Genomic DNA, 11,756 nt, shown 5'->3' on the forward strand with positions numbered 1-11,756 from the left:
CGTATTCTAAGCAAAATATAAATGTGTCAGTACATGGCCCAACTAAAACCAATTTCCTTGAGCCTAGAGGAACCGGTGGGTCACCTAGGGGTCCTGCAATAAATATCTTGAGTCTTCAAGTATGATTGTCTCGTCTTTGCTCCGTCTTCAAGTACATTACAAAATACATCATACTAAATTTACAGTGAAATTAATTATTACACTAATTTTACATCAATAAATTTAGAAACCTCGATTTACATTTGAGGGGAATGAGATGAGAAGATAATGTACATCGAGAAGGTAAGAGAAAGGCAGGGCACACAATCTCTATTTAATATTACAATCATACATACCCCAAAATACTTTAAAACATTCATCGTAGGTCCAAGGTTCATGTACTGGGCACCATGCAATTTTTCAAACAAGAATTATTGCATACATTCAAAACAATCAATTTTAAATTTGGTGGGTTGATTTATAAAAATTACCCTATTGGATTTGCAGAATTATGCATCGATCCAGTATTAAAAATGCTACAGCACCATTCACGCTGTAACATGGTTTTATCACGTTGCGGCGCATAGCAGGAACATGTTTGCGCTGCAGCAAAGTTTTATTTCATCGCAATGTAAAACTAGCAACTCGCGCTTTGACGATGCATTCGCACCGTGGCGTATTCCTGTTACGTCGCGGCGCAATCATGCAATCTTACGATTCGGCACACTACATCATTGTAATTATGTTGCAGTGTAGTTTTATTACGCCGCGGCTCAGATGCGCATTTTGTATTTGACAATGACTTTGTGCTACGGCGAAGTGTTATTTCGTCACGGCTCAAATAGCGCGATTGTGCAATCACACTGCGTAATCACACCGCGGTGAAGTTTTGTTTTGCTGCGGCCCAAATGCGCGATTACAGTTGCTCAACGTTTTCCTACAATTACGTTGTGGCAAAGTTTTATTTCGTCGCAGCGCATTTACGTAATCTTGGTTTACGAAACTCTACGCCGCAACGCAGAATAACTGTGTCGTGGTGCAAATCTCAATTTCCAAATTATTGTTCATGCGTGTATCACAAAAACGATCCAATGTGAATCCCTCAACAAATCCAACACATCAGTTAATCAATTTAAGCAATATTAACATATCAATAAACCAAACATGCAATATCTAGCAATCAATTCAGTTAATCAATCAAAATACTATTAAAATATATACAATTAAGGCCCTAGGCTCTGATACCACTGTAAGTAAATCGATGGGGTGAACGCAGCGGAAAATGAATTTTTTTTTTCCATCGATTACTTTGATTAACCCAAGATCAAGGTCTGATATGTATATATTTTACATGCTTAAATTGAAAAGAACAAATGTAACATTAATCCAGACAAGGATCAGAGATCTTACGCACGTTTGGAGGCTCTTTCAAATGTCTCTGAATCTACTTTGCTATCGATCCAAGAATAGGATCGAACGAACGGTGATCCACACGAAGACAATTCGAAGAACCAAAGAGGGATTTACTAGATTCTCTTTGGCTTCAAGAATCAAAACAAAATCAAAGAAAAATCTTTGATTAAAAAATGGAGGGCAAACGTGAGAGGAGTAGAGAAAATGAGCTGCCTCTTTTTTTCATTTTCTTTGGTTGAATGAATGAATTAATTCATTCTCTAATACACTTTGCACTTATATAGTGCATGTGTCAAAACCATATTCTAATGAGGAATAGGCATGCTCCAACCTTGTATCCAAACAACCCCTTGTGGTATTTTTATTTTAAATTAATTATTATTATTATAATTAAAGTCAATTAATATATTTATGAAATTTGAAACACTTGATATCCTTGTCATAGTTCTACCATCCTAAAGACATATATCAATACATATGAATATGATTTACACAATATAGAATAAAATGTCTTTTATTGATTAATGAATATTATTACAAAGAATTAATTTTATAATAATTGATTGGCTCTATGACACTTATTCTAATACTATCAATATTTTTATTAATACTAAGTGGAAATGAGAGAAATTTCATGTGACATGTATAATTGATGAGATATCCTAATTCTACTTGTTATACATAATTTATTGTATAGATTGGATGTTATGAGTACGGTGTCCAAATTAGAAGTGTTATTAAGGATGAATTGACATTGATAATCCCTCTAAAGTCATCTTCTGTTAACTTCCATATCACCAATCAGTAATCACCATATTTAATGATTTGTGGTCTAACCTCTGCTTAAAACAAGAAATGATGTCCCTGAGAAAGACCTGATAATATGAAATATTTATACAGTAGCTTGGTTCTTTTTCGAATCAATCCGCACAATTTCATTTGATTCAATTCTAAATGTATTTTTTTTTTTTAATTGAAGTTCCCATTTTGAGGATTTTATGAAAAACAATAATGTAAGTGCTTAATATTGTTTCATGACTTGCTACAGCCTTCGTCAATTAACTCCTATTTCATATTTTTTTGCCTTTATTTCAAGCTTAATAGATTTATCTATGAGTTTTTAAATATAAAATTTAAAAATTATAATTTTGCCCATATAAACAAGATGGATTATTATTTTTTTAATCATATGATTTGCTAAAACATGGAATTATCAAGAAATGAAGTGCATTTTCTAATTTTTACATATTTATAAATATATTTGAAGAAATTAATACATTGGATTAAGATTTCTAGGGCTCATCACATTATTCTTATCTACTGCAAAAAATGCCTTCTCCCTAATCACTAGAGGAACCATCGTTCAGTCCACTTGAGCTCAACATTATAAATCAATCAAACTTCATTATCGATGATTCCACCTCAACTCTCCAGTTCTTCACATTTTCGCCTGCTCAATAAAAAGATATCACAATGTTAGTCGCCTAAACCATTCAACTCCAGGACCCATTTCATGAACTGGCCCTAAACAAGATTGAAGGGGTTTTTGTCACCATTCATACAAGTGGACATTACAAAAATTTTCAAACAAAAAACTAAATGCATCCGCATACAGCATGTCAAATGGTCCAGGAATAAATATAAATGACTCTTTTTAAGTAGAAAGAGATGATATATTTTACCTGTGAATAGAGGAAGGTGCCAAGAATTGCGATGGCAGCTCCAAGAGCATTGATGGGTCGGACAGGCGTATGGAAAATGATGATGGAGGATACTATCACGGATATTCGCTTCATTGTGTTTCCAATGCTGAATGTCAAGGGTGATATCTGATCCAGTGACATATATGAAACCTGATTATACAAGTGATAGAAGATGCTCTGAGCCGCTACCCACCTGTGTCAATTGACACCGACACAAATTTTTTATTTTAGCAACCATTTCATAATTCTAATGCTACTTCGTTAATTTGAAACCAACCAAATCAGGGAAAATAACAGCTAATTATGAAATTTTAAGTCCACTTTTGAATTGTGAAAGCAAATCCAAGGTAAAAAAAGAGTATTTACCAAACGAAATTTGGTCCGATTTGAGCAAGAGCAGTTTGCCAGCCAACAGCCCACATATGAGGGCCCTCCACAGCAAGTGCAAATGGTGTGAGAATCAAAAGAGACATCATGGATAAACAAGCATAGTAGTTCATTCCACTAACTGAGTTTCCCTTCATCCCTTTCTTTGAGAAGATGTTACGAAACACGAATGCCAAATTCGATATCATAGCTCCCATAAATCCTAGTCAGACCAAGTTCAGTCAGCAATCTAATACAAAAACTTATTTCAACAACTAAACTATACCATTCTTCTCACCTGTCAAGTTAAAATTGAGCTCTGTGACAGCTGCAAGCGCACAGCCTCCAATAATGGGCAAAAGTGACGCATAAACCGCCAAAGGAAACGCCTCACCCAATAAGAACCTTGAAACCAAAACACTGAAAGCAGGCTCACCACTCTTGATGATATGGGTGAATGAAACTGCAACTTTCGACATACTCACCGTTGCTGCTACATGCCCAATTGTATGGGCCACTGCAACCTACACACAAAATTCACCAAGAACAAGTACTATTAATCTCAATTGCGTAAAAAATACTACAAGTTTCATCTTCATAATATATCTTATTACCAGTTAGTATTCAAGCTAATAATTTCTTGTCATTTTACACTTTCTGGGACAACCAAACAAAGCATAATTCTTAATCATCAAAAATAGAAACAAAATTGGCCTCAACTATAATTGAAACTTTTTGGCATTTCAAATGGGCAGAAAGTAAAATATAGCAAGAAAACTCTGAAACCAAGAAATCATAGGATCAAAGAGAGAAAAAACTCACGGGAAATAGAGTCTTCCAAAAGTCGAGATCAGTTTTAGGGGCGTCAGCAATCCTGGTAGCCCAAGAAATCAACATCATGAGAGAGCCACAGGCCAGGGAAAGCGTAGAAGTAAGCCAAGGATAAGGAAACGCATTCAACACTTTCTTGTTATAAATATTGAAGACCACATTCAACGCCCACCAAGCAGCGAAGTAAATGCCAATCTTGATTTTGTGGGAAGCCTCAAATCGAGTCTGCTCTTCAAGAACCTCGATGTTCAAGTCCAGAGGGCGAGACCTGTCTGCTTCATAAGCATTGCACTGCGTTTTGAGCTGTTTTGGTGAAAATGTGAAGTTGTCAGTAGAAGAAATGTGAAGAGGTTTGTCTGCAGAGAAGGAGTTGTTAAAGGTGGAATTTTGGATGATTGGTAGTGGAGAAAAATTTAGTCTTGTGGGTAAAAAACGTTTCTTGGGCAAGAAATCTGGAGAAGCAAAACATGGAGATGGAGTGTTCTTAATTGAAGAGATCATAGTGTTTAGAAATGAGTAAGAATTGGAAGTAAAATGTTGGTAGATTGGGAGAAGGAAATGAAAATTTGGTGAGGGAGAAGGAGGGGAAGGTGAGAATTTATAGTGAAGAAGGGAAGGAGGGAGGAAGTATGGGCTGGCGATGGCTGTGTTGAGTGAAAAGACAGAAGTAAGCTACTGACAGCTTCGCCTTTGTAATGTTTTTGTCAAAATTTGGTATAATTTATTCGTTTTCACCGTTGGTGTTTGTGGTAATAAAATATCTGAGGAGGCCAAATATGATATATGTTTGATGTTTGAGTTTGGAGCAATTTAGGAAAGTGAAATTAAAGTAAGGTTGTCGGCTGTAACAACAATAGCAAGTTGATCGGTTGGTAAACTTGCATGAGGGATAATAACAATATCACCCTGAGATTTGATTCAAATGACACTTTGGTATCCGTTATTAAATTTTAGTCCCGTAACTGGCAAATTATTAATATTAAAAAATGTTGTTTTTTAAATCAAAAAAATTCCATATATGTATTTTACCAATTTGTCCTCTCATCTATTGAGAGCAAATTCAGGAACTAGGATATAATTATTTTCACTAAATCATTACTTTAGCTTAGGAACTATAAATCATTTCTATTAATTATCCTTATTATAGGTTAATATCCCTTAATTACAGGTTAGTATTAAATTATTTAATATTTATATATAGTAGATAATATGCATATAATTAAATAAAAATTTAAGAAATTATATAAAATGGAAACTTATATTAATAAATAAATTAAATAAAAAATTGTATTTAGATACCAATAATGTTGTCTTATCTGGCCAAAAAAATTTCAAACGGCCAGAATTGGGTGACTAGCACTGCATTTCGGCGGCTGGGAACTTACTAAATTAATTAAAAAATATTTTAAATATAATAAATCATAAGAGCACTTTTAATATTTTTATTTTACTGTAAATTTATTATGATTAGGGGTATTTTTGGTAATTAGGTTTATGTATATAAAATTAATATGTCTATTCTCTACATTTTAAAATAAATATTTTATTTTTTAGTATTTATTTAAAAATGATTAAGAAATATTATGTACATTAATAGCTCTTGATCAAAGGAGATTAAAAGGTTTTGTTAACATTAAAAAAAAAGTATTTGAAATAATTTCTAGTGAAAATTTTATATATAGTAAATTTTTTTGAGAATTTTTTTTATAACATTTTTAATCAACGATTTTTTCTTCAATTTTTAGGGAAAATTTTCTCTACTTGAACTACATTTGTTTTAATTTGTGAAGGGTATATAATTTTTTTTGAAGAATTCGACTAAATTATATGAAATTTGAACAATTATTATGTCAAATTTCTCTATCCAAGCTGTTATAATCTGAAATTTGACAAATCCACCATTATTGAATATTAACATATGAATTGTAGTTGTTGGATTCTTTTTTTTTGGGTTCTCCGAAGATACCCAGAAAACCAGAACACCGCCACCACAAATTTCGGTTCTTATTATTATTTTTGTACAATGCCATGATGGGAGAAACATCATAGATTTTACCTGAAATTAATAAAAAAATATCATGATAGATTTTCCCTGAGAAAAATCTCTCCAATGATTTATAAAAACCTATCTGTATGTTAATATTTATAAAGAATGATATAATATGAAAGCCTGCAGATTCCAGACCCCAATGAGATCGATGTAAACATCACATGAAATGCATTCAGCTTCTGCAAATTCTCAGCCGCTAGTTTGTTTGCAGCAATTGAACACAAAAGACAGTTTAATTGAATCAGAACCAAAATAAAAAAAATCTGATTGAAAAAGACAGACACCTGGCTTCCATAATGAAATAAGGTGTCACATTAATACTAGTTGTTAAAACACTTGTCAAAGTTGAATTATTAATGCTTTATTTTGACGGATCAGAATTTCTCCAAGAAGAAGAACAAATCAGACTTTTCATTTAATATTAGCAATTGGCATGCCTTGATGTTACTTGTTTCCAGTTTAGAACCGTCTCTTTAAATTGCAATTGATTTGAACCAAAGCAACGATGCTATAAACTTTGTTTGATTAGATGGGTGAAGATAATAATGAGAAATAATAATTTACCCCATATCGGTTTTATTAAGATTTTCGTTACCCACTGACATTTTTCCATATTCGTGAAATTGAACTGTAAAAGTCTAAGGAATACTTATTATTGTTTCAAGAAATATTGTCTTCTTTGGACCAGAAGTTAGATTGTTGATAGACCTGTACAGTTTTATCTAGAAAAAGTGCTTCTGAATAGTAAGAGTGTCTTTGTGCTAGATAAGCGATCAAGACCCTCATCTCTTAGCCAATGTGAGAGTTAGACATCAACGCAACTCCCCAAACGAGGGGCTTGAGAGGTTTACGTGGGTGCAAACCGGCATGCTCAGCCCAGGAAAACTCGGACCCTCCTTTTAGCATCATTTGTTGTTATGCTGTCTCTAGTCTCATAATAAGTGGGTTCTCAGAAGTATTGTCTGCTTTGGGCCACACGTTGGATTGCTAAAAACTTGCACAATTTTGTCTTGAAATGACGCATTTGGGTGATGAGAGTATCCTTATGCTAGATAAGCAACCAAGACTCGCGTCTTTGAGCCGATGTGAGAGTTTGATATCAACACTAATGATACCAACATAATTGGTATTTCCAATACTTGAGGGAGAAAATTGTTATTTAGTGATATATTAAATAGAAACACAATTAACTCTGTTTAAAAATAAAAATTATTGTTACGATATAAGACTAATAAGGTATGTTATGCGGGTTGTGGAGTTAATTATATTTATCCCCCTGGGGTTTAGGTGCATTACTAAGTTTTGCAATTTAAAGTATTGGGATATATGTATACCCCCCTGATTGTAGAAAATACTAAGAAAAGTAGACAATTAGGGGTAGATTTAAAGCTTTTAGAACTTGGAAAATATCCAAATAAGGGGTTTTGCTTTATAAACAATAGAAACCCTTCCAATTAATCGACTATATTAACATTTATTAAACTTCAGAGAGTAAATCCTAGTATTTTAAAATACAAGACCTAGACATAATTAACTGAAACTCCGTTAAGAAGGGATATTTGAAGAAGTATTTATAGTCTCTTTTTAGAGTATTGAAAACAATTTTGAACATAGTAAAACTAAATAAGGCACCCAGTGGTATCATGAAATTTACTATTAAATAAGGATGGATTGCTAATATGGAACTTTTTTTTTTTCAATCCAAAGCCTTATTTTGGACTAGTCTTCATATATATTCTAAAGGTATATGTAGTAAGTTACAAGAAAATAACACTTTGTATAATATCAATGTAACTTATTTAAAAGTTTAATTCCAATACATTAATACATCAAAAATCTTATATTTTTAGAACATAAATTAAGATCAATCCTTTATATACAAATGTTACGTCACCGAATGATTTATATCATTAATTTGGCTTTATGTTTTATGAATTTTGATATTTTATGTCATTAAGATACTTTACTATTACCTCTATAATGATATTTGATTAGTGAATATTATGAATTTAGCTCTTTCGTGATGAGGCGAAGGTATGAAAGGGAAGTTTGGTAATAGATATGTTTAGAAACAATGATGCTTGAGTTACCGATTAAACTACTGATTTGACATACTGATTGAGTTAAATTTTGAGATTTGGGTAATTGGGCAGGTGGGTCGGTATGTAAAAATCGATAGCTTAATCGGTAAGTGTAGTATTACTGGTTTAGAAATAGGAAAGAGTGACTTTTATGTTAGGCAGGATGGGATGTTTGGAATGGACAAATTTGTAATATTAGGGACACATGACTATCATGTGCCACTGGTGATTGTTTATTCAATAATATTATGTACACTAACCATTTTGTACTAATTCAAGTACTAACATAGAAAATTTGAATTTTCTTTTTTTAGGAGGGAAATTTCAAATTTTCAATATTAGTACTTGGATTAGTATAAATGGTTAGTACATATAGCATTGCCCTTGTTTATTTGTTCGATTAATGTTCGTCCTTTTGGACCTTCCAAGAGGAAGAGGCTCATAATACTTTTCTAACTTTCAAAAGCTGCCACTATTTTTCATTTTGGCTTCTCATTTCGTTTTTATTATTAAGATTCACCCTCAACTCCCATGCCCAACCCTTCAAACCTACTCAAAGCCAAATACCCTTCTGGCTTCAACATACAAATTCATATCCAAAACATTTCTTCCTGAAGTCAAAAGCATTTCAAGTTGATATCTTAAAAGTATTTATTCGTAATTTTCAATAACAGTTTTACAGAGTTTCCCAATGGACCTCCCGTAACTTCAAAACCCAACACCAAAAACTTGTTTTCAAGCAGAATTTTGAACAAATTAATTACACGAAACATTCATCTTGGTACATTAAGAGACAAAAAACATACTGAATCAAGGCTAAACTCACAGGTTTAGTTTAGTTATCTTGAGTGTTTATTTCTATTGTAAGCAATTTACCACTAGACGTCTAGATTAATTAAACGATTTCGTGCTTAATAATCCAAATTGGTAATAATAGATTAACTCAATCATTAGATTATGCACTTAAATAATCAAGAGAATTTATTAAGGCATTAATAATAGAGAATAAAACACATAATCAAAAGAAGTAGTAAGAAAGGAAATTGCAGATTCTATAAATTATCCCAAAACATGTATAGAGCTTTGAAATCACCCCCAATCACAGGAAAATTAGTTATCCATAGAAAATAATAAATCTAGAATAGTATTCATGAGAACAAACAATAGAAGAGAGTGGAAAAGCTTAGGTAAATTGGGTTGATCGATGGTGTTGCTGCAAGACTTCCGAATTGCTTCCTTCCTTTCTTTATTCTTTTGTCTCCTCCTTTGTACCACAATTCCTTCTTTTTCTAAAAATTGCTAAAGACATCTATTTATAGTGCTAGCGTTTTAGGGGTACTTTTGAAACAATTATAGGTGAATTAAACTAAGAAAATTGGAATAAAACTTATCAGAAAACACCTACATTTCAGATTCCTCCACGCGGGCAGTAACGTTCCTTTTTTGATGCCACGTCCGTCTTATTCTGTTTACACACCTGTAGCCTCACTGCCGCAATGTGCAATTTGTAATGACGCGACGCTTGTCCTTTTTCATATCTGATACAAACTCGAGCCATCACCACTGCGATGCAAGGTTTTGAATGTTGCACCACCCCTTTTTGTCTCAAACTCGTGTGCACATGTGCGAGCTGGCTGAACTTGACTCAGCATGACCAATGATACTTGAAATGCCATAGCTTCCTCGTTTCAACTTTGATTCACAAACTATTTGTTCTTAGCCATCAAAAATTTCCTCGCCGACATTATTCTTCACCCAAATATTATTTTTTAAGCACCTATGATATGAAAATACACCAAACATACCCGTGATTCCCAAAAACACATTTATAAACAATTATGTTAAATTATACAAATTAAACCTAATTTTCCACAAAGGATACTGACAAATCACTAAGTATAAGTGTTTTTTCAAGCACTTATCACAACTCTCAACTAGCTTATTGCTAGTTCCTAGCAATCTAAGAGATCTAAAGATGTCCTCTAAATTAAGAATAAAAAACAAAATAAAATCTATTCCTACGTTAACCTAAATCTCTTCCGTAGATTGTCACAATTGCATTTAGTGTATGTGTAGGGTTTTCGATTGAATAAAGGTGGAATAAAGCGAAGAAATTTATTCAGTTTAACCCAATTCCCATGATCAGGATTGATATAATACTACCTATTAATAAAACCTAATTAATCATACAAGGATTAATTCAATACCTGCATTGGTGGCTCCTTCAAACGGATTCGGATTTGGCCTTCGCAAATCGATTCAAGGCAAAATTGAACAAGACAGTATCCACACAAAAGCAGGACGGGAATCACAAACAAATTAACTGCTAGATTAATTGGTTTGCCCTAAGATAGAATACGAAAATGAGAGAAAAACTCTTCTCTTTGCAAGGGGCGGTGGCTAGGGTTTTTTAGGAGAGAGAATAATATGAATTATATATATATATATATATGATAAAATCTTCTATTTCCTCCTTTATATAGTGAGGGATAAAATATCCCTCATTTAAAATAGGAATATTTCTATTCCTATTTGAAATAGCATTCCTATTAAATATAATCTAAATAAATATATAAATATATATTTATTCATATATTTAATTATGGTATTTAAGTATATTTAAATTAATTAATTATATTCCATATTAATATTAATATTAATATATTTACAATTTTGCTAAAATAACTTCAATATAAATATTGAATATTGCCAACAACCCTAGCAAATTTAATCGCATTACAAAATTACCAAAACACCCATTTCATCCAAAAGAAAAAATTACCCTTCATTTCGTTATTCTCCTTGTGTGACCCATGGGTTCTTTATTATGTTGGTAGTAACCGGATTCATAATTAAGCATCAACTAATTAGATATCTGTACACTAATTAAGATTGGCCTCTAGCAAAGCATCATAATTACCAAACAAACAGAGATTCAACAAAGTTGCTACCTTTCAACAATATGGTTACCGTGCAATTTAAATCCCTTTTTTATCATTTATCTCATTAGGTTTGAAGTACAGAAGTAGTGTCAACTTCAATCATTTTACCTTGATACATTTGCATTCGGTTATCAAATCAACAACCAAATAAAATTGGATTTGAGCGCCAACTTAATTCCATTGTGGCCACAGATTTGTGATCACTGTTACTAAATGAATAGCTTAGCGAGATAATTTCTCCTGTACATAGGAGTGATGAATCATTTGTCGGTCCATCATATCCATAGTGTACTTCTTGATGTAACCAACCATTATCGTATTGATAACTCCAAATAAGACTACATTAGGCTAATGTCAAATTATACTAATAATTACACACGTCGCTCTAGTG

General features: G+C 32.6%; 1 protein-coding gene and 1 long non-coding RNA gene across 2 annotated transcripts; both read right to left on the reverse strand.

The window, feature by feature from the left end:
• Nucleotides 1-2,566: 2,566 nt before the first annotated feature.
• On the reverse strand, nucleotides 2,567-4,924 carry LOC116135243 (glucose-6-phosphate/phosphate translocator 2, chloroplastic). The gene is made up of 5 exons (XM_031420938.1): nucleotides 4,284-4,924; nucleotides 3,760-3,985; nucleotides 3,462-3,684; nucleotides 3,075-3,288; nucleotides 2,567-2,842 (listed from the first exon to the last, which is right to left on the reverse strand). Exons 1-5 carry the CDS (start codon nucleotides 4,791-4,793, stop codon nucleotides 2,831-2,833), a joined length of 1,185 nt encoding a protein of 394 aa, XP_031276798.1. The 5' UTR covers nucleotides 4,794-4,924; the 3' UTR covers nucleotides 2,567-2,830.
• Nucleotides 4,925-9,451: 4,527 nt separating this feature from the next.
• On the reverse strand, nucleotides 9,452-10,851 carry LOC116135247. The gene is made up of 2 exons (XR_004128865.1): nucleotides 10,631-10,851; nucleotides 9,452-10,200 (listed from the first exon to the last, which is right to left on the reverse strand). It is a non-coding gene; the product is annotated as an uncharacterized LOC116135247 (long non-coding RNA).
• Nucleotides 10,852-11,756: the final 905 nt, after the last annotated feature.

This window comes from Pistacia vera, unplaced genomic scaffold (genome assembly GCF_008641045.1).
Source record: "Pistacia vera cultivar Batoury unplaced genomic scaffold, PisVer_v2 Contig297, whole genome shotgun sequence".
Classification (NCBI taxonomy): domain Eukaryota; kingdom Viridiplantae; phylum Streptophyta; class Magnoliopsida; order Sapindales; family Anacardiaceae; genus Pistacia; species Pistacia vera.